This window comes from Delphinapterus leucas, chromosome 2 (assembly GCF_059928025.1).
Source record: "Delphinapterus leucas isolate spDelLeu-1000000601 "Yukka" chromosome 2, BTC_Dleu_Yukka2, whole genome shotgun sequence".
Classification (NCBI taxonomy): domain Eukaryota; kingdom Metazoa; phylum Chordata; class Mammalia; order Artiodactyla; family Monodontidae; genus Delphinapterus; species Delphinapterus leucas.
Genome location: NC_143130.1, coordinates 61,441,031 through 61,468,137, shown reverse-complemented (window position 1 = coordinate 61,468,137; position 27,107 = coordinate 61,441,031). Strand labels below are relative to the sequence as shown.

At 44.3% G+C, this 27,107-nt stretch overlaps 1 protein-coding gene across 1 annotated transcript; it reads left to right on the top strand.

Annotated features, from left to right (window-relative positions):
* CHRNA3 (cholinergic receptor nicotinic alpha 3 subunit) lies at positions 1-27,107 on the top strand. The gene is made up of 6 exons (XM_022580145.2): positions 1-208; positions 1,888-2,027; positions 2,141-2,185; positions 3,338-3,447; positions 16,819-17,830; positions 24,660-27,107. Exons 1-6 carry the CDS (start codon positions 112-114, stop codon positions 24,786-24,788), a joined length of 1,533 nt encoding a protein of 510 aa, XP_022435853.1. The 5' UTR covers positions 1-111; the 3' UTR covers positions 24,789-27,107.

The following is a 27,107-nucleotide window of genomic DNA, read 5'->3' as shown; positions in this document are numbered from 1 at the left end:
TCCCGCTCCGAGTGGGCGGGCAGCCGACCGTCCGGCTCTGCTCGGTCTGCCCTCCGCCCCACGCCGCCCGCCCGGTCAGCGCGGAACCTCTGGCCAGAGGGCAGACCAGCCATGGGCGCCCAGCCGCGCGGAGTCCGCGTCGCGAAGCTCTTGCCTCCCTGGGCGCCGCCGCCGCTGCTGCTATTTCTGCTGCTGCTGCTGCTGCCAGGTACGCGCGCGGGGCGAGGGGGACTGGAGGGACGGGCGCCCAGCCCGAGCGGGGTCCGAAGGGGATGCGGCCCGGAGCGCAGCGCGAGGAGGTGGGGAGAAGGGCGCCGTGGCTGGGGACCCGAAACTCGCGTGGACTGGCTCCCGGCGGCGAGTTAGGTGGGGGGTGCGTGTTTTCCCCTCGGCGGGCCCCTCCTTGAGAGTGATTTGTGCGCTCCCCGGAGGCGCGGGGAGGGCCCGCACTGGGGCTCTTCCTTCCACAGCCCAGCGTTACAGATTCGAGTCTCGGCCCTGCCCATTGTCCTGCTTGGCGCACTGGGTGCTGAACTGACGCGCCCAGGCCGCGGGTTCCACTGTCTGCATCCCGCCCATCTCCTCGTTTTAAGAATAGCTGGGGAAGCTGAGGCCAGAGAGGGCTCAAGATTTGCTCAAGGCCACCTGGGGCAGAGGGGAGTCGTTAAGGGGCGCCAGCCTCTCCTCCTTGTCCTCGCCTCTCCGCACTCCTGGCACCTCCCCGCCTTCGCCTTCTGCCCGGTCTCTAAGAGGAGCCTGTTAGGGAGAAGCCGGCCCTGATAGAAAGGCTTTTGAGTGTCCTGGGAGGGGTGGTAGATACCAGGGGACGAGGGATTTGGCAAGGCTGTAGGCGGTCCCTGCAGCTGGGAGGGTAAATGTGTTGGGAGACCACGTTGTGACCATGCACTCAGAGCGCTGTTCCTGCCCCTCCGGTGCTGAGGCCCCCACTACTCAGAGCGCTGAACACTCCCCACGGAGCTCCTGAATGTGGCCCCTTCTTTATTTGGGGGGGGGTTTAGGGGTCAGTCAAAATCCCTGGAGAAGTTGGGTTGGACTTAAAGGATTCCCCTCGTCCCCTCCCAAGATTTTTCCCAGATCTGTGAGAAGCAGCAGACAGCTGACTCAAGATGCCTGGAGTGTGGCTTATAAACAAAGAGGGTCCCCAAGGGTTTCAGAGAGGGAAGGGTCTTTGATCAGGATGTGAAGACAACATCAGCAGGAACCGTGGGTCGCACTCTGAGAGCATGGGAGCCACGTAGGCACCCGCTTCTAAGATGTTTGGTGGCCAAACCCCTACAGGGTCCTGGGTGGGAAGAAGGAAAGCCCCAGTCCTAGGTTGTAGTCTCCCTCAGGCCCTGGGGTACTCCTGCCCTGGGAGCGGACTGGTCGTCTCTCCATTGTGGCTGTATGCAGGCAGATTGCATTTGGATCACGCTGCTGCCGTGCAGTAACAAAGATGGTGAGGACGGTTCATGAACTCTTACCCTATGCCTGCATGGAGCTAAGCACTTCACTCATAACAACCCTAAGAGGTGGATACATTTATAATCTTTCACAGATGAAGGAAATGAGGTTTAGAGAGGTTAAGCCACTTGCCTAAGCTCACACAGCTCACAAGGATTCTGTCAGGATTTGCACCAGATCTATCCAAATTCAGAGCCCAGGCTTGTAATCATTGTGCTTCTCAACGAATGTGTGTGACCTGATGGAATCCCTTCTCTCTTGGGCCTCAGTTTCCTAGTCTTTAACTTCAAGGAGTAGGACTAGTCTGAAAGTCTGGAGTTCCAGAGAGTACCCTCAGCAGATGGAGGGAAGCTGTAGGTGGATGGTGTCCCTGGTGAGGGGAAAAGTGACTTCCCCAGGATCTGACAGGGCTACTTCCCTCAGTGGCCAGAGCCTCCGACGCCGAGCATCGTCTGTTTGAGCGGCTGTTTGAAGATTACAATGAGATCATCCGGCCAGTGGCCAATGTGTCTGACCCAGTCATCATCCAGTTTGAAGTGTCCATGTCTCAGCTGGTGAAGGTGGTGAGTGCCAGAGCCACAAGCTGTGGCCGTGGGGTATGGAGCTTCTGGAATAGCCTTTCCCAGAACCAGCCTTGTTTTTGTAATTCACCATCTACTTTAATCTCTCTTTCTAGGATGAAGTAAACCAGATCATGGAGACCAACCTGTGGCTCAAGCAAGTAAGTGACCAGACCCTGGGCACTGCTGCCCCCTGGTGGTGACTGCTTTATTTGCTGTCTGTGAACCAAGGGCTAAAACGCCTACTTCACTCCTGTGGACCCAGATTGAGGTCCACTGACTGGCTGGTCTGTCTCTACCTGGGCTTGGGGTCATATGCACTGCTCTACACCCCTGTGGAAAGACTGCAGGGCCCAGCCCCTCAAGTCACAGACGATAGACTGCGTCCTGGAAAGAGAGACCTCCATGCTCAGACAAAATGGGGCTGACCCGGGCCTGGAGCCCTGGCCCCGACTCTAGGGTGGCGCCTGAGGCACCTCTTCCCCTTCCTCTTGCTAAAAACTCATCCTTAAGTCAGAATCATATGCCGTTGTTGTTTATGGGAGGGTGGGAGCTGGGGTTCTGGATTTTCCTGTTCAGATTGGGACCAAAGAAATGGGCTTCCACATGTTCTCCCCAGGGAGGCTTTGTGCAGACATGGACAGATAACTCACTGGCCTAAGGGTGATCCTTCCACCAGCTCAGCCAACTGGACACTCAGCTCATGCAGCCTTCCTTCCTAGGAGGCTGGCAAGCCAGAGGGGCACGGTGCCCACTCAGCGCCCTATGGTACACGTTACCTCCAGCCACAGCCTCACCTCTCTCACCTCATGTGCTCAGGACTCACATCTCCCAGCCTCTACACCCAAACAGTTCCTGGGCCCTGGTGGGATCATGGTTCCTTCCCCAGACCCTTCAGAGGCCAACCCTGCTCAGCCCGGAGGTGGAAGAGGGTTCTGTGTGTCATTAGCGCCGTTACTGGGGCCTGATGGCATGTCCAAGCCGTTTCAGGAATGTAAACAGCAGGAGCTTAAGGCAGGGACCTGGACCTGGCACTGGAAATGACTGGAGAAAGCCCTAGTGGTCCTGACTGATTGATGGGGGCTGGGCTTGCCCCACTCATGGGGGCAGCTAGGAGGCGGCCTGCACACTCAGCCCAGTGCTGTCTCCCCACTAGCACCCACATGAGGAATGGGCCAGTGTGGTCTGCATTGCAGAGGCGGCTCTGACGTGCAGCCGAGGTGGGGAGGTCACCAAGATGAGTGGTGTCAAAAGAAGTAAAACCATGCTTGTCCTTCCACTGCCCCCCCTCCCTCCTTGCCTTCTCCCCCCAGATCTGGAATGACTACAAGCTGAAGTGGAACCCCTCCGACTACAATGGAGCGGAGTTCATGCGTGTCCCTGCACAGAAGATCTGGAAGCCAGACATTGTGCTGTATAACAAGTAAGGTGCTGGGTGGCCCCCACCTCTCAGGGCTGTCAGCCTGGACCTGGGTCCTTGGCCTGCTGTGCTTTACAGCCTGGTCTTCCTGGGACCTTTTCCAAGAGAGCTCCATTCATTTGGTTCATTCTGCAGGTATTTATTGACCTACTATGTGCCAGGTCCTAGAGATACTGTGGCACAAGATAGATACCCTCCCCCTTGCCTCTAGGAGTTTATCAGACACACCAGGGAAGACAGGAATGAGTTACAGTATCCAAATATGCAATTACAGACTGGAGGAAGGGCAAGGAAGGAAACACATGGGGGTGGGCTTCTGTCACCAAGGCAGGACCTGACCATCCCTGTAAGTCAGGCTGTAGCCACGCCCCATGGTTAGACCACAGGAAAGCTTCATTCTTTTTTTTTAATGGATGACCACAACAAAAGCAACAATGATTGCAACTACCAAACACAAAACACACTCATACTGTCATAATGTTGACATTCAGTCCAGTAATCCTCCACTGTAACAGCTCCTTTACTTTGCAGTGAAAATTGATTTGTATATTTTTTGCCTCTGAGTCCTTGTGGGATTTTTTTTTTTATTATTCAAACAGAAAGTCACAAAAATTATAATCAACCTCATCACTTCACTCAGTCCCATGTAATTAATTTTTTTTTCATCTTGATCTTTTGTTAGCACTTTCATGAGTTCATCAGTTTTCCATTAGAGTTCTGAAAATGCTTATTCATTCAGTTCAGCAGTATAGTCAGTTACCAGAAACCTGTACTTGTCAGAGTCTTCTCCATGAATTCCTTGAAGATGAAACCCTTTTACAGGAACATTTTGCGAAAGCATCAGAGTGCACCCAGAACTGTCTGTAAATTACAAAAGACTTAAATATTACCACGGTTAAAGATACGATGAAAGTTCATAATAATACAGTTGACAAGGAAATTTAGTTATTTCTGAGATATACATTTTAAAGTAATAACTAGAATTATGACTTCTAACATTATACCAGAAAATATAAGATTTTTAGAAATTTCATGTAATGTTTGAATCATTTATATTAATATATTTCCATACAAATAACCCAAAGAAAGTTTAGTGTTAGTTGTTGTGTTTTTTTTGTTTTTTTGTACTGCAGGTTCTTATTAGTCATCAATTTTATACACATCAGTGTATACATGTCAATCCCAACCACCCAATTCAGCACACCACCATCCCCACCCCACCATGGTTTTCCCCCCTTGGTGTCCATATGTTCATTCTCTACATCTGTGTCTCAACTTCTGCCCTGCAAACCGGGTTCATCTGTACCATTTTGCTAGGTTCCACATACATGCGTTAATATACTATATTTGCTTTTCTCTTTCTGACTTACTTCACTCTGTATGACAGTCTCTAGATCCATCCACGTCTCAACAAATGACTCAATTTCGTTCCTTTTTATGGCTGAGTAATATTCCATTGTATATATGTACCACATCTTCTTTATCCATTTGTCTGTCAATGGGCATTTAGGCTGCTTCCATGACCTGGCTATTGTAAATAGTGCTGCAATGAACATTGGGGTGCATGTGTATTTTTGAATTATGGTTTTCTCTGGGTATATGCCCAGTAGTGGGATTGCTAGATCATATGGTAATTCCATTTTTAGTTTTTTAAGGAACCTCCATACTGTTCTCCATAGTGGCTGTACCAATTTACATTCCCACCAACAGTGCAAGAGGGTTCCCTTTTCTCCACACCCTCTCCAGCATTTGTTGTTTGCAGATTTTTTTTTTTTTTTGCTGTACATGGGCCTCTCACTGTTGGGGCCTCTCCCATTGTGGAGCATAGGCTCTGGACGCGCAGGCTCAGCGGCCATGGCTCATGGGCCCAGCCGCTCCGTGGCATGTGGGATCTTCCCGGACCGGGGCACGAACCTGTGTCCCCTGCATCGGCAGGTGGACCCTCAACCACTGCGCCACCAGGGAAGCCCTGTTGTTTGCAGATTTTTGATGATGCCCATTCTAACTGTAGTTTTGATTTGCATTTCTCTAACAATTAGTGATGTTGAGCAGCTTTTCATGTGCTTCTTGGCCATCTGTATGTCTTCTTTGGAGAAATGTCTGTTTAGGTCTTCTGCCCATTTTTGGATTGGCTTGTTTGTTTCTTTAATATTGAGCTGCATGAGCTGTTTATATATTTTGAAGATTAATCCTTCGTCTGTTGATTCGTTTGCGAATATTTTCTCCCATTCTGAGGGTTGTCTTTTCGTCTTGTTTATGGTTTCCTTTGCTGTGCAACAGCTTTGAAATTTCATTAGGTCCCATTTGTTTATTTTTGTTTTTATTTCCATTACTCTAGGAGGTGGATCAAAAAAGATCTTGCTGTCATTTATGTCAAACAGTGTACTTCCTATGTTTTCCTCTAATAGTTTCATAGTGTCCGGTCTTACATTTAGGTCTCGAATCCATTTTGAGTTTATTTTTGTGTATGGTGTTAGGGAGTGTTCTAATTTCATTCTTTTACATGTAGCTGTCCAGTTTTCCCAGCACCACGTACTGAAGAGACTGTCTTTCTTCCACTGTATATCTTTGCCTCGTTGTCATAGATTAGTTGACCATAGGCACGTGGGTTTATCTCTGGGCTTTCTATCTTGTTCCATTGATCTATGTTTCTGTTTTTGTACCAGTACCATATTGTCTTGATTACTGTAGCTTTGTAGTATAGTCTGAAGTCAGGGAGACTGATTCCTCCAGCTCCGTTTTTCCCCTCAAGACTCCTTTGGCTATTCGGGGTCTTTTGTGTCTCCGTACAAATTTTAAGATGATTTGTTCTAGTTCCGTAAAAAATGCCATTGGTAATTTGATAGGGATTGCACTGAATCTGTAGATTGCTTTGGGTAGTATAGTCATTTTCACATTATTGATTCTTCCAATCCAAGAACATGGTATATCTCTCCATCTGTTGGTATCATCTTTAATTTTTTTCATCAGTGTCTTATAGTTTTCTGCATACAGGTCTTTTGTTTCCCTAGGTAGGTTTATTCCTAGGTATTTTATTCTTTTTGTTGCAATGGTAAACAGGAGTGTTTCCATAATTTCTCTTTCAGATTTTTCATCATTAGTGTATAGGAATGCAAGAGATTTCTGTGCATTATTTTTGTATCCCACAACTTTACCAAATGCATTGATTAGCTCTAGTAGTTTTCTTGTGGCATTTTTAGGATTCTCTATGTATAGTATCATGTCATCTGCAAAGAGTGACAGTTTTACTTCTTCTCCAATTTGTATTCCTTTTATTTCTTTTCCTTCTCTGATTGCCATGGCTAGGACTTCCAAAATTATGATGAATAATAGCGGTGAGAGTGGACATCCTTGTCTTGTTCCTGATCTTAGAGGAAATGCTTTCAGTTTTTCACCATTGAGAATGATGTTTGCTATGGGTTTGCCGTATATGGCCTTTATTATGTTGAGGTAGGTTCCCTCTATGCCCACTTTCTGGAGAGTTTTTATCATAAATGGGTGTTGAATTTTGTCAAAAGCTTTTTCTGCATCTATTGAGATGATTATATGGTTTTTATTCTTCAATTTGTTAATGTGGTGTATCACATTGGTTGATTTGCGTATACTGAAGAATCCTTGCATCCCTGGGATAAATCCCACTTGATCATGGTGTATGATCCTTTTAATATATTGTTGAATTCTGTTTGCCAGTATTTTGTTGAGGATTTTTGCATCTGTGTTCATCAGTGATATTGGTCTGTAATTTTTTTCTTTGGTAGTATCTTTGTTTGGTTTTGGTATCAGGGTGATGGTGGCCTCAGAGAATGAGTTTGGGAGTGTTCCTTCCTCTGCAATTTTTTGGAAGAGTTTGAGAAGGATGGATGTTAGCTCTTCTCTAAATGTTTGGTAGAATTCACCTGTGAAGCCATCTGGTCCTGGACTTTTCTTTGTTGGAAGATTTTTAATCACAGTTTCAATTTCATTACTTGTGATTGGTCTGTTCATATTTTCTGTTTTTTCGTGGTTCAGTCTTGGAAGGTTATACCTTTCTAAGAATTTGTCCATTTCTTCCTGGTTGTCCATTTTATTGGCATAGAGTTGCTTGTAGTAGTCTCTCAGGATGCTTTGTATGTCTGCCATGTCTGTTGTAACTTTTTTTTCATTTTTAATTTTATTGATTTGAGTCCTCTCCCTCTTGTTGAGTCTGGCTAATGGTTTATCAATTTTGTTTATCTTCTCAAAGAACCAGCTTTTAGTTTTATTGACCTTTGCTATTGTTTTCTTTGTTTCTATTTCATTTATTTCTGCTCTGATCTTTATGATTTCTTTCCTTCTGCTAAATTTGGGTTTTGTTTGTTCTTCTTTCTCTAGTTCCTTTAGGTGTAAGGTTAGATTGTTTACTTGAGTTTTTTGTTTCTTGAGGTAGGCTTGTATAGCTATAAACTTCCCTCTTAGAACTGCTTTTCCTGCATCTCATAGGTTTTGGATCATTGTGTTTTCATTGTCATTTGTCTCTAGGTATTTGTTGATTTCCTCTTTGATTTCTTCAGTGATCTCTTGGTTATTTAGTAACATATTGTCTAGCCTCCAAGTGTTTGTCTTTTTTACGTGTTTTTCCCTGTAATTCATTTCTAATCTCATAGCATTGTGGTCAGAAAAGATGCTTGATATGAGTTCACTTTTCTTAATTTCACTAAGGCTTGATTTGTGACCCAAGATATGATCTATCCTGGAGAATGTTCTGTGTGCACTTGAGAAGAAAGTGTAATCTGCTGGTTTTGGATGGAATGTCCTATAAATATCAATTAAATCTATCTGGTCTGTTGTGTCATTTAAAGCTTCTGTTTTCTTATTTATTTTCATTTTTGGATGATCTGTCCATTGGTGTAAGTGAGGTGTTAAAGTCCCCCACTATTATTGTGTTACTGTCGATTTCCTCTTTTATAGCTGTTAGCAGTTGCCTTATGTATTGAGGTGCTCCTATGTTGGGTGCATATATCTTTATAATTGTTATATCTTCTTCTTGGAGTGATCCCTTGATCATTATGTAGTGTCCTTTCTTGTCTCTTGTAACATTCTTTATTTTAAAGTCTATTTTATCTGATATGAGTATAGCTACTCCAGCTTTCTTTTGATTTCCATTTGCATGGAATATCTTTCACCATCCCCTCACTTTCAGTCTGTACGTGTCCCTAGATCTGAAGTGGGTCTCTTGTAGACAGCATATATATGGGTCTTGTTTTTGTATCCATTCAGCAAGCCTGTGTCTTTTGGTTGGAGCATTTAATCCATTCACATTTAAGGTAATTATCGATATGTATGTTCTTATTACAATTTTCTTAATTTTTTGGGTTTGTTTTTGTAGGTCCTTTTCTTCTCTTGTGTTTCCCACTTAGAGAAGTTCCTTTAGCATTTGTTGTAGAGCTGGTTTGGTGGTGCTGTATTTTCTTAGCTTTTGCTTGTCTGTAAAGGTTTTGATTTCTCCATCGAATCTGAATGAGATTCTTGCCGGGTAGAGTAATCTTGGTTGTAGGTTCTTCCCTTTCATCACTTTAAGTATATCATGCCACTCCCTTCTGGCTTGTAGAGTTTCTGCTGAGAAATCAGCTGTTAACCTTATGGGAGTTCCCTTGCATGTTATTTGTCATTTTTCCCTTGCTGCTTTTAATAATTTTTCTTTGTCTTTAATTTTTGCCAATTTGATTACTATGTGTCTCGGCATGTTTCTCCTTGGGTTTATCCTGTATGGGACTCACTGTGCTTCCTGGACTTGGGTGGCTATTTCCTCTCCCATGTTAGGGAAGTTTTCGACTATAATCTCTTCAAATATTTTCTCTGGTCCTTTTTCTCTCTCTTCTCCTTCTGGGACCCCTATAATGTGAATGTTGGTGCATTTAATGTTGTCCCAGAGGTTTCTTAGGCTGTCTTCATTTCTTTTCATTCTTTTTTCTTCATTCTGTTGTGCAGCAGTGAATTCCACCATTCTGTCTTCCAGGTCACTTATCTGTTCTTCTTCCTCAGTTATTCTGCTATTGATTCCTTCTAGTGTAGTTTTCATTTCAGTTATTGTATTGTTCATCTCTGTTTGATCTCTAATTCTTCTAGGTCTATGTTAAACATTTCTTGCATCTTCTCGATCTTTGCCTCCATTCTTTTTCCGAGGTCCTGGATCATCTTCACTATCATTATTCTGAATTCTTTTTCTGGAAGGTTGCCTATCTCCACTTCATTTAGTTGTTTTTCTTGGGTTTTATCTTGTTCCTTCATCTGGTACATAACCCTCTGCCTTTTCATCTTGTCTGTCTTTCTGTGAATGTGGTTTTTGTTCCACAGGCTGCAGGATTGTAATTCTTCTTGCTTCTGTTCTCTGCCCTCTGGTGGATGAGGCTATCTAAGAGGCTTGATGGGAGGGACTGGTGCTGGGTAGAACTGACTGTTGCTCTGTTGGGCAGAGCTCAGTTAAACTGAATCCTCTTAACTGTTGATGGGTGGGGCTGGGTTCCCTCCCTGTTGGTTGTTTGGCCTGAGGCAACCCAACACTGGAGCCTACCTGGGCTTTTGGTGGGGCTAATGACAGACTCTGGGAGGGCTCATGCCAAGGAGTACTTCCCAGAACTTCTGCTGTCAGTGTCCTTGTCCCCACTGTGAGCCACAGCGCCCTCCCCCCACCCCTGGCCTCTGCAGGAGACCCTCCAACACTAGCAGGCTGGTCTGGTTCAGTCTCCCCTGGGGTCACTGCTCCTTACCCTGCGTCCTGATGTGCACACTACTTTGTGTGTGCCCTCCAAGAGTGGAGTCTCTGTTTCCCCTAGTCCTGTCAAAGTCCTGCAGTCAATTCCCACTAGGCTTCAAGGTCTGATTCTCTAGGAATTCCTCCTCCTGTTGCCGGACCCCCAGGTTCAGAAGCCTGACGTGGGGCTCAGAACCTTCACTCCAGTGGGTGGACTTCTGCAGTATAAGTGTTCTCCAATCTGTGAGTCACCCACCCAGCAGTTATGGGATTTGATTTTACTGTGATAGCGCTCCTCCTACCATCTCATTGTAGCTTCTCCTTTGTCTTTGGATATGGGGTATCTTTTTTGGTGAGTTCCAGTGTCTTCCTGTTGATGATTGTCCAGCAGCTAGTTGTGATTCTGGTGTTCTTGCAAGAGGGAGTGAGAGCACGTGCTTCTACTCCAGCATCTCGGTTCCTCTCCAAGCTTCATTCTTTTACTCACCCAACGAATGCTCCCTGCCCCTGCCTCACACTGCACACGTGCATCTGCCCACCACCCACAGGAAGCTGCGCCTTTTTCTCTCTTTCAAAGGTTCTTCCTCTGCCTGTCTGAATCTGCCCATTGTGGCACCTACAAAACCTGCCTCTTTCTTAAGCCCATACAAACCTGACACCTTCCACATTTAACCTCTGTTATTAGACAAACATAATTTTAATTGATATTTTACAGTATGTACTAGTTTGTTCTCCAGGTATTGACAGACTTCAATTTTGTAACTGTGCTTTATCTCTGGAGTTCTAATGTCTTAAAAAACCACTGAGCATTTTTCAACAAAACACTTGTATAGAATTAGTCTAATCAGATTTTAAAGCATTCTGTGTTTAGGTTTGTATGCCACATTAGTACGAATCAATATGTTTTACTGTTCGTATTGGGACTAGAGAAGCTACATTTTTGGTTGAATCCCACTTTCTATTCATGGGTTAAAAGAGAAGTGTTCTTTAACTACTCCAAAGATGGTCCATGTTTTTATTTTTTTTATTTTTTTACTTTTTTAACATCTTTATTGCAGTATAATTGCTTTACAATGGTGTGTTAGTTTCTGCTTTATAACAAAGTGAATCAGCTGTACATATACATATATCCCCATATCTCTTCCCTCTTGCGTCTCCCTCCCTCCCACCCTCCCTATGCCACCCCTCTAGGTGGTCACAAAGCACTGAGCTGATCTCCCTGTGCTGTGTGGCTGCTTCCCACTAGCTATCGATTTTATATTTGGTAGTATATATATGTCCATGCCACTCTCTCATTTTGTCCCAGCTTACCCTTCCCCCTCCCCATGTCCTCAAGTCCATTCTCTAGTAGGTCTGCGTCTTTATTCCTGTCCTGCCCCTAGGTTCTTCATAACCTTTTTTTCTAGATTCCATATATATGTATTTGTTTTTCTCTTTCTGACTTACTTCAGTCTGTATGACAGATTCTAGGTCCATCCACCTCACTACATATAACTCAATTTCATTTCTTTTCATGGCTGAGTAATTCCATTGTATATATGTGCCACATCTTCTTTATCCATTCATCCGTCGCTGGACACTTAGGTTGCTTCCATGTCCTGACTATTGTAAATAGAGCTGAACATGAACACTGTGGTATGTGACTCTTTTTGAATTATGGTTTAAGCTACAGTAATCAAGACAGTATGGTACTGGCACAAAAACAGAAATATAGATCAATGGAACAGGATAGAAAGCCCAGAGATAAACCCACACACATATGGTCACCTTATCTTTGATAAAGGAGGCAAGAATATACAGTGGAGAAAAGACAGCCTCTTCAACAAGTGGTGCTGGGAAAACTGGACAGCTACATGTAAAAGAATGAAATTAGAATACTTTCTAACACCATTCATAAAAATAAACTCAAAATGGATTAAAGACCTAAATGGAAGGCCAGAAACTATAAAACTCTTAGAGGTCCGTGTTTTGTTTACTGCTTTTCCAAGAAAAGACAGCATTCATAAATGTGTTTCTTTCATGCAACTTGTAAATTGGTCCTTAAAGAACTGGGACAGGAGATAAATTAACTGGTTTGTAGAAATCTCCTGGTCCAAAGGCTCTTAAGGAGCTGAGCAGGGTGGTAAGAATTTTTGCTAAGCTAGAATTAAGAAAGTGGGCACAGATCTTAATCTTATGATTTGAATTTCGTAGCTGTTTTCTTACTGGCAATCTTGGGTGAACAACTGGGGTACTTTAGGGATGTGCGCTTTTAACAATACTGAGAGACATAGTGAAAAGCTTCCATCGGATATGGAGAGGAGCAAATATCATAAGGAATTTCCTTGGAATCTGAAGCTGAAAATAAGATTTAGAGACTATCCTTCAATTCCTCTCTCCTAACTAAAACTTCAGTTTCTCTGAACCTCTGGTGAGAGTTTCTTTTCGTTTCAACACACTAGAAACACTTTTTACCTTCTTTTGCCAGTTTCTCCTGCCATGTTTTTGTTCTTTGAAGTTCTTTCTCTAGTAGAATCCTCAGAAAATGTTCGTGGACACAATGTACCCTAAGTTCTTACAAGTTCATAACTCATTGTAGCCTTTTTAGGTAATACTTTTAGGTCATTTGCTGATATAAAATCCTTCACTCATATTTTCCTTCCATGAAAATCTTAAAAATGCTGACTCATGTTCTGGTATGAAGTGTTGCTGTCAAAAACGATTGCCAGTCTAATTTTCTTTTTTTCTTGTAAAATCTGGTGACTTTGGGGAGAGTAAAGGGACTCTATTAATACGTGTGCCAGGACCACAGATGTAAACCAGGACTGTCCTGGATGAATTGGGATGCATAGTCAGCTTGTTTACAAGGGCATTGTTCTTTTTCTTGGGTAACCCAAAGATATTTTACCCTTTATCTTTAAAATCTAGTTGTTTTACTCTGTACCATATACATAATAAGTCTTCTTTTATTCCAGTAAATGTTTTGTGAATTAGAGTTTTTCAGATCTGTTCTATTGCTTTCTCTCTCCAGGAACTCCATTTTCACATATATTTGAACTGCTTTACCTATATTCTTTCCATATTATTTTCTCTCACATTCTTTTTCTTTGTCTCTTTTTGATTTAAAAGAATTTTTTTCCTCCTTTCTGTTTTTTATTTTCATCACAATACTTTCCATGGTGTCTGCTTGTTGTTACGTTTTAGTTTTTATTTCTAAAATGATTTTTTAAATTTCTTTCTTCCCATTCTTTCCTAAGTTCTGTCAGTTCTTTATTCATCCTCCTATTGCTTACCCAAATTCTTAACTTTTCTATTTCTAGTTTAGCTGCTCTTTCAAAGTTTCTAAAGATCGTTCTTTCTATTAGCTTAATTTGTAATGTCAGATTATCAGTTTCGTCTGCTCTGACGTTATATTTTTGCGGTGTGCACTTGTCTGCTTGTATGTTATTGTCATTCAATTACTTTTCATATTTTTCTTACAATATGTTAATATGAGGTTCAGTCTAATCCTTTTCTGTTGCTCTTATTTAAATAGATGGCCTTTGTTGTACTTTTAGGACAGGCTCCCAGAGGGGATGGGAGTGGGTAAGGGTGGGTCTCTTGTGTCACCTGCTTGGGAGTTCCCTCCTCAGGTCGTTCCCTTGAAGCATTTAAATACTCCGTGTAGCCACCTCCACAGTCTGAGAGCTGCCACTTCCAGACACCTGCTTCTCTACTTTCTCAACCATCTTCTTTTTCTTACTCTCAGTTTCCCACGCTGTTGAATTCGAAGCCTACCCTATGCAGCTTTTTTCTGGGTGGGTCTCTGCCCTTCTGGAAGGCAGTTGGGGTGGGAGGTGTTTCTGAGATCGAGCCCAGCCCAGCCTCCTCTGCAGACCCTGGTGGCTCCCCATCGTTTTGTCCTCTCCTACAAACTGGAACCTGTGGTGCCCTCTCTGTTTCACTGTTCCCCTTGCTGAAGATGCAGTGCAGGGCGGTGTCCTCTTTTTTGAGGGGCAGATACCTCTTGGTGATTTCTGTCTGGGGCTCTCGGGACAGGAGAACTTCCCTTCCTCTTCCCTCAGCCACCTCCACAGCAGCTAACCCCACCCGAATCCCACACAGGTCCCACTGGTGGTGGTGGTTCAACCCCACTCTCTCACACCTGAGGTTCTTGGAGTTCCACGTAACCTAACTTTGTTGACCACGTGGGCAGCGGGATTTTTCTTTTGCTGTCTTGTTGCCCTGTTTTTCTGAGGAAATTTGGAAAGGTTAAAGAAACGGATGCCATCGTGATCTTTCTCATACCACTCACCACCCTCGCCCCACTTCAGCTCTTCCTCTTTCCTTCTATTAAAGTGATACCTCAACTAATCATTTGCACCCACCCTGCCTTTTCTTTTTTTAATCAGCTCACATGGTTCAGCAACACACTGGCTGAGTGAGACCTTTCCCCCTCTGCTGACCCTTGCTGCCAGCCATCTCTTGGGCAGCCAGGGGGGTGAGAGCTTCATTTATCTTTTTGGTCATCTGTTCAGTCAGCTAGTACTTACCGAGCGCCCTCTCTGTGGCTGTGGCTCTGCCAGACCCTGGTACCCAGCGAGGTCTTCATCTTCGGTCTCCTGGTGGCAGAGATAGGCCGCTGACGCTGTCAGCAAGCAGGCCTCCTGGTCTGGACAGACACAGCTGTAGGGGTCTGTAGGCAGCCGCCACAGTGACCAGGATCCCTGGAAAATAGCAGACATGTGCACCAGCAACCAAGGTAAGCTGATCTCCAGTGTTTTGGCCTTTTGGACACACAGACTTGAGGACTCAAGTTCCAACTGGTCAAGGCCCTGCCACAGACTCTCTGTGGGACCCTGAGCAAGCCAGTCCTGCTCTCTGACCTTCAGTTTCCTCGTCGGTAAAATGAGGGGATCAGACTAAAGCAGGGATCATTAAGCTTTCCTGTGAAGGGCCAGGTAGTTAAGTATTTTAGGCTTTGTGGGCCTTAGAGTCTCTGTCGCAGCTACTCAGTCCTGCCCTTGTAGCTTAAAAGTAGCTGCAGACAATAGACCACAAATGGGTATGGCTGTGTGCTCCAATAAAAATTTATGTACAGAAATAGGGGGCAGGCCAGTGGACCATACTTTGCCCTGGACTAGTCTCTGGGCTCTGAAGGTCCATTTTGTTGATCCAGATGCCCTAAGGAAAGTTGTTCTGGAGGCCTCTGCCTTCCCAGGGGTCCTCTCAGCCCTCTGCGTCATGTAGGCCAGCCTCCCAGGACTCCTTGGTGCCCAACATGGTCAAGTCCACTTGGGGCTGTGTGGGTCCCCACCCCCTCCCCACTTCTCATACCCCTCCTTTCCTCCTGGAGCTGGGAATCATCTTCTTGTGGGGAATTGAGGGCCCAGTAGGATAAAGTAGGGCTAAGAACATATAAACACAGCAGGGCACCTTTGGGACAACCCAGCCGGCTGGAGTGAAGGCGGGTAGTGGATTTGACATCAAGTCTTCACGTGTAACGACTATCCTGCTCGACAGACGCACGTGACGGTGGGAGGGCCAGAGACCAGCAAGGAGACACGCCCCGGACACACCCCCTCCTGTCTTCACACAGTGCTATCCAGTAACAACCAGATAGGATATCCCTAAATGTATAGGTTTGTCTTTTTTATTTTTTTCCCAGCTCTTCAGGCAAATGGGTATAGTGGTTGCTCCCTTTAGAAGGACATACATGCCTTCAAATGCAGAACTCTAAGAAATCAACAGGGCTGACCCACGGAAATGTCAAGAGCTTTCACTGGGCAAGGCCATTGTCATGAGGACCGGCTGGCTTCATGCTCAGATGTGAGACTGGACAGGGTGTTGAGCTGGTCGTCAGCAAATCTTCCACTGCACAAACCAGCTGATAAATGCCAACAAGCCAATTCTAGGAATAATGTATGTGTCTGCATAGAAAGGGTGCACATAGCTAAACAGAAGGGAGAAGGAACATGGGGAAGGATAGGGACACAGAAGGCAAAGGAACCTGTCATGCTGGGTTTGAAAGACAAGGAATCAGAAAACATGATTATTCATTCTAAAACAGTGCAGGGAGGAATGGTGAGTTTGGTAAACGGTAGAACCAGGGTCCAGAGATAGGGCCTGGTGATAGACCCATCTAACAGGCTCAGTTTAATGGCAGTGGGCTCCTACGGGGGTCTCTGCAGCCCCTTCCAGGTCCACGGTCTGGTTTGACATCCGTGTGTGTACACACATTGGGCTCCCAATGCAGACAGAATGAGGAGGCATTACCAGGGCCAAACCATAGGGACAGCGAGTGGCAAATATCCCCAGAGGTCACCTAAACACCTGCCTCTGGTGACCACTTTCATTCATTTCTTTTATTTCTTCAATTAAAGGAGAAAAAAATCTCTGGCATTTGGGAGTGTCTCCATAAATATCAAGCTGGGAGTTGTATGGTGTGGAATGAACCCATGACGTGCCCCAGCACAGGGGGTGATGAGTGTGTCAGATCGTTGGGGGTTGGGGGGTCCTGGGCCTCAGTATCCCCATTGGTAAATGGGATGGTGAACTGTGAGACCTTTTACAGCACTTTGAGCTCTCATATTCTGCAGTTTTACAAATCGTTACTTGCCGTTTACCTGCTGGCGGCGTGAGAAGCTGGGCTAGCTGACCACATGGTAATGACCTATGTGCCGCACACCTCCTCTTTGTCTCCGCAGTGCTGTTGGGGATTTCCAGGTGGACGACAAGACCAAAGCTTTACTCAAGTACACGGGGGAAGTGACTTGGATCCCCCCGGCCATCTTTAAGAGCTCGTGCAAAATCGATGTGACCTACTTCCCATTCGATTACCAGAACTGCACCATGAAGTTTGGTTCCTGGTCCTACGACAAGGCAAAAATCGACCTGGTCCTGATCGGCTCCTCCATGAACCTCAGGGACTACTGGGAGAGTGGTGAGTGGGCCATCATCAAAGCCCCAGGCTACAAACATGACATCAAGTACAACTGCTGTGAGGAGATCTACACGGACATCACGTACTCGCTGTACATCCGGCGCCTGCCCCTGTTCTACACCATCAACCTCATCATCCCCTGCCTGCTCATCTCCTTCCTGACTGTGCTTGTCTTCTACCTGCCCTCCGACTGCGGTGAGAAGGTGACCCTCTGCATCTCGGTCCTCCTCTCCTTGACTGTGTTTCTGCTGGTGATCACTGAGACCATCCCATCCACCTCTCTGGTGATTCCCCTGATCGGCGAGTACCTCTTGTTCACCATGATTTTTGTAACCTTGTCCATCGTCATCACCGTCTTCGTGCTCAACGTGCACTACAGGACCCCCACCACACACACGATGCCCATGTGGGTGAAGACCATATTCCTGAACTTTCTTCCCAGGGTCATGTTCATGACCAGGCCGGCAAGCAGTGAGGGTGACACTCAGAGGCCAAGACCCTTCAATAGCGCTGAGCTCTCAAACCTGAATTGCTTCAGCCACATAGAGTCCAAGAGCTGCAAAGAAGGCTACCCCTGCCAGGACGAGCTATGTAGCCACTGCCACCACCGCAGGGTAAAAATCCTGAATTTCAGTGCCAATCTCACGAGAAGCTCCAGTTCTGAATCTGTCAATGCCGTGCTGTCCCTCTCTGCTCTGTCACCAGAAATCAAAGAAGCTATCCAAAGTGTCAAGTATATTGCTGAAAATATGAAAGCACAGAATGAAGCCAAAGAGGTAAGGATATGTCTGTTATTACATTGGTCATTCATTCATTCAACAAACACTTTATTGGTTTCTTGTGGGCAAGGCTTAGGGTGGGGTTAAGGAATTAGACTGGCATCAGTGGCTTGTGTTCAGACCAGCTCCTCATTTACCAGTTATTTATCCTTGGATACACCGCCTCACCTCTGTGAGTCTGTCTTTTCATCTGTAAAATGGGATGATAAAGGTTGTGAGCATTTAGCTGCCGGGCTGCCAGCAGTTTGGGCCATTGGAACACCTGATGCTGAGTGAGTGGATTAGGAGGTAGGCTGGAAGAGGGCATGAGGCCAGATGATCTCCAATTAGTATTGATCAGCTGAGCTGACATTTTAAACTTTACTCGTTGTGTCTCCCTACTCCCCTTTAAGAGTAATTTACATAAAGTACACACCTTTTAAGTCTACATCTCAGTGAATTTTTACATTATGTGTACACCCACGTAACCATGATCTAGGTAAAGGTATAGAACATTTCCAGTGCCCCAGACAGTTCCCTTGTGCCCCTCCCCAGTCAGTAACCCCCTCCCTCCCTCCTCAGTAACCACTGATCCCGACGTCTTTTATGTTAATTTTACCTATTCTTGAACTTCATATAAGTGGAATCGCATAGCATAAACTTTCATATCAGACTTCTTTCATTCAGCAAAGTGTACAAAGATGTCTGAGGTTTATCCTTTGGTTTGTTATTGGTGTGTAAGATTCTACAGTATGACAACACCGCCTTCTGTTTATTCATTCTACGGTTGTTGGACATTTGGTTATTTCCAGTTTGGGGCGATATGAATAAAGCTGCTATAAATTTATACATATCTTTTGGTGAATATATACACTTGTTTCTCCTGGCTACATTCCTAGGGGTGGAATTGCTGGATCACTGGAGAGGTGTATTTTTCACTTTAGTGGACACTGTCAGGTTTCCAAAGGGTTTGAGCCGATTGACACGCCCCCTGGCAATGTTTGAGAGTTCCAGCTGCTGCCCATCCTCGCCAAACGGGGGTGAAGTGGCCTTTCTTGTCCCTGTGGACTAATGATTAGGGCTCTTTTTCATATGCTTATTGGCCATTTGGATATCTTCTTTTGTGAACTATCTAGTCACACTCTTGCCCATCTTTTTTTAATTGGGTGAACTTCTATTTCCTTCAAAAATCTTATGCTAGAACTAGTGATAGGTATTAGTAATGGGGAAGCTTTACACTTATGTGTTTGGCTGTTCCCACACTGTTTACCCCCAAGGTTACCAGAATCACGTTCAATAATTTTTTAAGAAGCTCTGCTTTAAAATTAACTGGTTCTGTTTTAAGTTGATTATTAGCAAAGAGCTAATTACCAGATAATTTCAGCTCCTGATGCACTGTAGGTAATTAATGTTGGTAGGAAATGTCTGGAGCCTCTTTTATTCAGCTGTGAACGGCATAGTAAAGTAGATGAGACAGGAGGGAGATAGCAACAGTGGCCCCGTGTCCTCACCCCACCCATCTGAGCAACTCTGAGCCCGTCTTGTGACTGTAACAATGCAAAACCACCCACTGATACCAGAAATTGAGCGAAAAAGTCAGGCCCTCCTTTAAATTCAGTTGAAGCAGTTGGTTGGTTGTGTTTTTTTTCAAGTCTTCATTGAATTTGTTACAACATTGCTTCTGTTTTATGTTTTGGTTTTTTGGCCCTATGGCACATGGGATCTTAGCTCCGGGACCAGGGATCGAACCCACACCCCCTGCACTGGAAGTCGAAGTCTTAACCACTGGACCACCAGGAAGTCCCTGAAGCCGTTTTTGGACATTAAGTACATGATTAGAGAATCTCATTTGTCTAACACTACTCACTTTTGCAGATATTCTCTACCCTTTCTTTTTAAAATAATCACTTCTTTTGAGTGATAATTTACTAAAGATTGAGATCTAAGTACCCATCGTCTTTGTCAGGCTATTAGAAATTATCTTTATTCCAAATATTATTTACTAGGAACCATACAAGGTGTTAAGAGTTTCACGAGGGTTTTAGTTAGCGTTAGAGTTTCCACAAGATGTGTGACGGAGGCAGACAGTAAAAAAAAAAAAAAATGTTACTGAAAGGGAAGTCACAGCTGAAATGCCAGGAAGGTAAATTAGTGAAATAGCCTGAATGTGGCCAGCGAGAGGCACATGGTTCATCTCAAGGGGCAGCCACTGCTCACTTCTGGTCATCTGTTACCACAGGTGAATGTGGTCCCATTGTTTTTCCAGAGAAAGCAGAAATCTGGACCACCGTCCAGTGGATTGCAACCTGTTTATGAAAGGGTGGCAAATGTTAGAATAAAGATGCCTATTCAGTGCTCTGAGGAGAGTCGGGCTGTCTGAAGGATGCCTTCTTTCTCTCTTACTGTGTGACGGACATGCTGCTGTTTACATAGAGTTTTCTAGAGGTATTTTAATTTCCTAATTCCCTGGCTCCAACTTGGTTGGTTTTAACTGTCCTGGGCTCCTAGGCACTTGGAATGAACAGACTTGGTTCTCCCAGAGCCATCTCCTGAGGGTGCTGAGAGCCTGTGAATGACTGTCCCTGGACACACCACATCCCAAAGGGACAGGAGTGTCATCGTGTCACCTGCCTTGGCTGTTCTCTTTTCAGGTTGTGTTGGTCACCCCTACTTGCTCACACTTGTGAGGTGTTTAATACTCTAAATTCAGAGTTAGGGCTAGGATTGGGTTACAAGGTAGAAAACTAGTTAGGGAGCTTGTGGTCTCATGTTAATACTCTCCGTTTTACGGTTTTGACGGCTGATCGTTCGAAGTTGGTTCCACTGTATGAGTTGTTCTTGAGGTCTTGGAGGTGTGCATAGATCAGAGCCATGATCTTTTGAGCTAATAACCCTGATACAATTTGTTTTGTTTGGTTCAGATACAGATACAGAGATATATCTATATATCCATATGTATGTATATCTGTTAGTTCATTCATTCCAACTAGAGTCGGACTTCTGATCAATGATTTATTTACATGTGTTGTAATTACTGTTTTCTAGGGTTAAATTTTTGCCATCTTATTTCACGTTTTCCATTTACTTTTTTTTTGCCTCAGTTCTTGCTGTTTACTAGAAAGTTTGAATATTTTTTGCTGGTTGAAAGTCATGTGCTTTATTTTTATTCTTCTACTAGCTCTTCCTAACTGATTTAAACCCATGCTCAAGTTCCGTTTTCCATATCAGTCGGTCTCTGACATTTTTAAGTATCTGTGTTTTGTCCCCCACCCCACTGTCCTTCCCCTCTGATCTTCCTCACTGCTTTGGTTACCTGGGTGTTACTAGAGCTTTAGTTTTGGTTTTTCATGAATATATGTTTTGGTTTTTGACCTTCCTTTTTTTTTTTTTTTTAGTCTATAGTCACCCCTCACATCTATCTTATGGTGTCCTCCTGGATTTATTTCTTTGTGTTGGCATGCCTTCTCAAGAGTGTTCATGGGTAAACCTTTTGGGGCCTGTAAGCTTAAAAATGTATTGTGGGGCTTCCCTAGTGGCGCAGTGGTTAAGAATCTGCCTGACAATGCAGGGGACATGGGTTCGAGCCCTCATCCAGGAAGATCCCATACGCTGCAAAGCAACTAAGCCTGTGCGCCACAACTACTGAGCCTGTGCTCTAGAGCCCACGAGCCACAACTACTGAGCCCATGCGCCTAGAGCCCGTGCTCCACAACAAGAGAAGCCACCGCAATGAGAAGCCCACGCACCACAACGAAGAGTAGACCCTACTCACCGCAACAAGGGAAAACCCGCACGCAGCAACAAAGATCCAACACAGACAAAAATAAATAAATTTTTTTAAAAAACTGTATTGTGCCCTCACTTTTTTTTTTTTTTTTCTGCGGTATGCAGGCCTCTCACTGTTGTGGCCTCTCCCGTTGCAGAGCACAGGCTCCAGACGCACAGGCTCAGAGGCCATGGCTCACGGGCCCAGCTGCTCCGCGGCATGTGGGATCCTCCCGGGCCAGGGCATGAACCCATGTCCCCTGCATCGGCAGGCGGACTCTCAACCACTGCGCCACCAGGGAAGCCCATGTGCCCTCACTTTTAAGTGCGAGTTTAGCTGGGTACGAAATTCTAGGGTTGAAGTTCTTTTCCTTAAATACTTAAATAACACTCCATGGCCTTTTTGCCTCAGTGTCGTTTCTGAAAAAGTTTTAAGTTAATCTGAATGTTGTTCCTTTGCAAGCAATCTATTCTATCTGGAAGCTATTAGAATTTGCTGTTTGTAGAGAAATCGAATGACACCAAACACAACGTGTTGGTGTGGGTCTCTCCTAGTCTGTTTGGCATTCCTGTGAGCCATTTAATTCCAAGGTTTTTCATCTCACTTTAACTCTGGGGAAGTCAATGTTATTTCTGTAAAGATCTCCTGTTCACCCTTCTTTTCTCTTTCCCTGAACTGTTGCTGTTGCTGTACAGATGGGATACCTCTGCTCCCAGCTTCTCCATCTCCTAGCTTTTCTTTTACATCGCTGCCCCAAGTGAGGTCATTACTCTCCTCCCTGTTTCTTTCCGGGGCTGTATTTACCCTTGCCAGTCACCCCAGCTATTGAGTTCTTTATTGCGACTTGTCTGTTGTTCACACTTGTATTTCCACTTGATTCTTCTATAACACTGCTTGTTCCTAACTTCGTGTTTCCAATATTCTCTCCTATCCAGTGACTATCTGGATAGTCTCAAAAGACTGTCTTGTTTAGTTTAAATCCTTAACCTATCTGTTCCATGAATTTTCTTTCAAATACCTAAGTTTGTGTATTGGGGGCCTGTAAACTCACCTTTTCTGGGGGTGTCAGCCATCCTTACTGAACTGTGTTTGAGGGGCCCAAACCCAGGCTTCCCAAGGCAGAGGACCCACATGGCCACAAACTGGGCTAGACGCCCCTTCAGGGGCGTTTCCTCCCCTCCAGCTGACCTTGTCCGTGAGGATCTCCTCCACGTCCCTTCCACTCAACTGCAGTTGTTCATCTTTGATGTGGGGAGCGAGGAGGGAAGCCTCAGGCCCCACCAATCAGTGGGCACCTCTGCTCTGCTCTTCCCCTCAGCCAGGCCCTACTTTGCTGACAAGTGGCCCTGCCTGCATCTCTGGGCTAGGAGTGGCAGGCTGGAAAGAGGCACAGGGCTGGGGGAGAGAAGAGCACAACCAAGCCTTCCCCAGTCCTTCCCTCCACCGAGACCCTTCTCTTCCAACCGCGTGCTCACGCTCAGCAGGCCACACCTGCCCAGGTTTCTGAGAGTCTTTAAGGCATGGTCTCCTCTTGTTTCTGGGTCATCTCCAGGGTTGGGCTGGGAAACAGAGCCAAGGGCTTGGGCTAGTTCACCATTCTGCCTGACACTCATCTACCTGTCCATGCATCATTAGTGCCAAAGTTTCCAGAGAATGACCAGTGTCATTGTGCCTTAAAGACTCAGAGTTAGACATAAAATTAAGTTTCACCCAGCTCTATTTGCAGCACTGTTTGTATTCATGTGTAAAACCCAAGTCCCCTCTTTCTTCACCAGGCTAAAACCATGTGAAGTGCTCTCAGAGGGAGATTTATACTTGGTTAATGGTCATTTTTTAAATCAGCAGTAATATCAGTAGGTATTATTCATTAAGGACCCTGTGCTTCTTATCCCCGATTTACCAAGGAGGAAATTGAGGCTGAGAGAGGTCACATAATTTACCCAGATTCTCGTGCCTAGAAAGGAGCAGAGCTGGGATTATAACAAGTCTTGGTTTTCCCACCCCACTGCCTCCTAGGCCCTAGGAGGTTTAGCCAGTAGGGGGTTGGCAGGAATCACAGGGTCTATTGTATATTGGAATCTTTTACACCCAAAGTCTTAGGAATTCAAATAACTAACCGGTGGCAAATAGGGCATTATAGCTCTAATCCACTGACTTCTCAATGTCATCGGAGGGACACATTCACTCACGCTCATAATGGTGAAATAAAATCCTTGTCTCCCAGCCCCATTTCAGTGCACTTAATTAAATTACTAAGTCACATGCTGCCTCTTTATTATGTGATTATTTCTTCAAAATCAGTTGATTCATGGGTTCTCTTTTTCTCAGTCCAATTATGGTTTCCCTTCTGAGTTGTCTAGTATAATTAATGTGCAGTTCTCCTTCCTATTTCAAGCCTAAATTGAAGCTGTCTTATATACAATTAGTCTTGCTCTTTCTTCCATCTTTTACTTTATGGTCAGCATTTATTTCTGATTCTGAACCTGTTCTGTAACTGTACGGAATTCCATGATACTTTGCCCTTCTAATTGAAGATGATATTTGGATAGTTGGGCATTGTGGAGAGAGGGTGGTGGGAGAGGAAGAGTGATGCTGGGCTTACCCTGATGTGCTTATTTCATTTTTGAAACAGACGTTACAAGGAAATTAGTATCTAAAACTGGATAAGAGCTAGTACTTTGAATTACGTTGGATTGTATTAGCTATTCTAACAAAGGCCCAGAATCCTCCTGCAGAGGTGTAAATCAAGTAACTGGTTTTAACTAACTTTATAAATTGGAATTCAATTTGGGGGGAAAAAAAGGGTTACGTAGATGTTAAGAAATTTCTGATTTAAAACAGATTTAATATGACAGATATTTTATTCCTGTTTCTCTAGTGCATAAAGAGAAACTTGAGAATGGTAGATTTCCTCAGACTACATCAATTAGAATAAAAAGGTTTCTTGCACATTGGCAAGCAGAATGGCTTCTTCTACTGAAACACATTTATTAGATAGTCAATATTGAAAATGTGTTCACCTTGCCTCTTCCTTCCTGCTTTATTTTTTCCTCTTTCATGATTTTTGTTTTTGTCTTTCAGATTCAAGACGATTGGAAGTATGTTGCCATGGTGATTGATCGTATATTTCTGTGGGTTTTCATTCTGGTGTGCATTTTAGGGACAGCAGGATTGTTTCTGCAACCTTTGATGGCCAGGGATGATGCATAAGCACTAAACTGTGTGTTACTTATGAGGTTACTTATGTGTATTGGGGGAGAGGGGGGTCACTTGTCTTTTTAATTTTATTTTTTGTTGTGGTAAAATTCACTTAGCATAAAATTTACCATCTTAACCATGTTTAAGGGCACAGTTCAGTGGTATTAAATATATTCAGGGCTTCCCTGGTGGCGCAGTGGTTGAGAGTCCGCCTGCCGGTGCAGGGGACACGGGTTCGTGCCCCGGTCCGGGAGGATCCCACATGGCGCGGAGCGGCTGGGTCCGTGAGCCATGGCCGCTGAGCCTGCGCGTCCGGAGCCTTGTGCTCCGCAACAGGAGAGGCCACAACAGTGAGAGGCCCGTGTACCAAAAAAAAAAAAAATATATATATATATATGTATATATATATTTTTTCCACATTGCTGTGTAACCATCACCACCATCCATCCCCATAACTCTTCATCTTGTAAAACTATAGACCAAGTTAAACAATAATTCCCCATTCTCCCCTCCCACCAGCAACCATCATTACACTTCGTCTTTATGACTTTGACTACTCTAAGTACCTCATATAAGTGGAATCATACAGTATTTGTCTTTTTGTGACTGGCTTATTTCACTTCACAGAATGTCCCTAAGGTTCATCCATGTTGTAGCATATTGCAGAATTTCCTTACTTTTTAAGGCTGAATAATAGTCAATTTTAAGTATATACATTTTGCTTATCCATTTATCTGTTGATGGACACTTGGGTTGCTCCCATGTTTTAGCTGTTGTGGATAATGCTGCTATGAACATGGGTGTACTCTCTCCGATACCTTGCTTTCAGTTCCTTTGGGGATATACCCAGAAGTGGAATTGCTCGATCATATGGCAATTCTATTTTTAATTTTTTGAGGAACTGCCATACTGCTTTCCACCACGGCGATACCATTCTATATTGCCACCAACAATGTACAAGGGTGGATTCTCCCCAGTTTCTCCACATCCTCATCATACTTTTTTTTTTTTTTGCAGTACGCAGGCCTCTCACTGTCATGGCGTCTCCCGTTGCGGAGCACAGGCTCCGGACGCGCAGGCTCAGCGGCCAGGGCTCACGGGCCCAGCTGCTCCGCCGCATGTGGGATCTTCCCGAACCGGGGCACGAACCCGTGTCCCCTGCATCGGCAGGCAGACTCTCAACCACTGCGCCACCAGGGAAGCCCTGTTTTGTTTTTTTGATAATAGCAAACCTATTGGTTGTGAGTCAGTATCTCATTGTAGTTTTGATTTCATTTCTCTAATGATTAGTGATTTTGAGCATTTTTTCACGTGCTTATTGGCCATTTGTGTATCTTCTTTGGAGAAATGTCTATTCAAGATCTTTGTCCATTTTTGAATTGCGCTTTTTAAGTTTTAGGAGGTCGCTATGTATTCTAGATATTAATCCTTTATCAGATATATGATTTGCCAATATTTTCTCCCATTCTGTGGGTTGCCTTTTTACTGTCAATAGTGTCTTTTGATGCACAAATTTTTTTAATTTTCATGAAGTCCAATCTGTCTGCTTTTTCTTTCATTACCTGTGCTTTTTGTGTCATATCCAAGAAATCATTGCCAAATCCAATGTCATAAAGCATTTGTCCTGTTTTCTTCTAAGAGTTTTATTGTTTTAGGTCTTACATAAGCTTTTTCTCAATAGAGCTTCCTATCATCACTTCCTATCAAGCTACTGGCTTTGCTTTTGACATTTCAAGGTTTACGTATTATCCAGTTGTCTTGACTTTTGTTAAAAAAAAAATTCATGCAAGAAAAATGTCAAGAGAATTATGGCTAAATGAATATTGAACCAGCCTTTTGGGTAAGGTAATGTCAGAATATAATTCTTCTACAGTGATAAGTAGCATGCTGTGCTATGGACCATGTAAAAATGGACTAAATATGAAAACTTTTTTTTTTTTTTAGTGGTCGAGATGTAACTGGATTTTTTTTAAAAAAACCTTACTGTTCATAAATGCGAAAAATCGTTTTGTTCAGTATCACAACAGATTTCCCAATGGTTTTCTTGTTTAGCTCACAATCTCCTTGCAGTTTATACTATTTCAGTAAGGTCTCACTACTGTCATTTCTTACCATGCACCACCTTTTTTTTTTTTACTGTTTTTCAAGAGTCTAAGGACCATGCCCTCATTATAGATGGCCTCAGTTATTTATCTTGCATAATTCTAAATTATTATACTATGAGAAATTATGCCTAGTCACATAGTCATTGTTAATGAACCTTTAGAACGGGGCTTCTCAGCCTTAGCACTAGTAACATTTTGGGCCAGATAATTCTGTGTTGGGGGGGGG

What these genes read in the sequence shown, in the direction of transcription:
- CHRNA3 (XM_022580145.2), top strand. Translation starts at nt 112, where the DNA reads ATGGGCGCCCAGCCGCGCGGAGTCCGCGTCGCGAAGCTCTTGCCTCCC. An exon ending in CCAACCTGTGGCTCAAGCAA is followed by an intron (nt 2,186 to 3,337) that starts GTAAGTGACCAG and finishes TTCTCCCCCCAG; the next exon opens with ATCTGGAATGACTACAAGCT. An exon ending in GACATTGTGCTGTATAACAA is followed by an intron (nt 3,448 to 16,818) that starts GTAAGGTGCTGG and finishes TTGTCTCCGCAG; the next exon opens with TGCTGTTGGGGATTTCCAGG.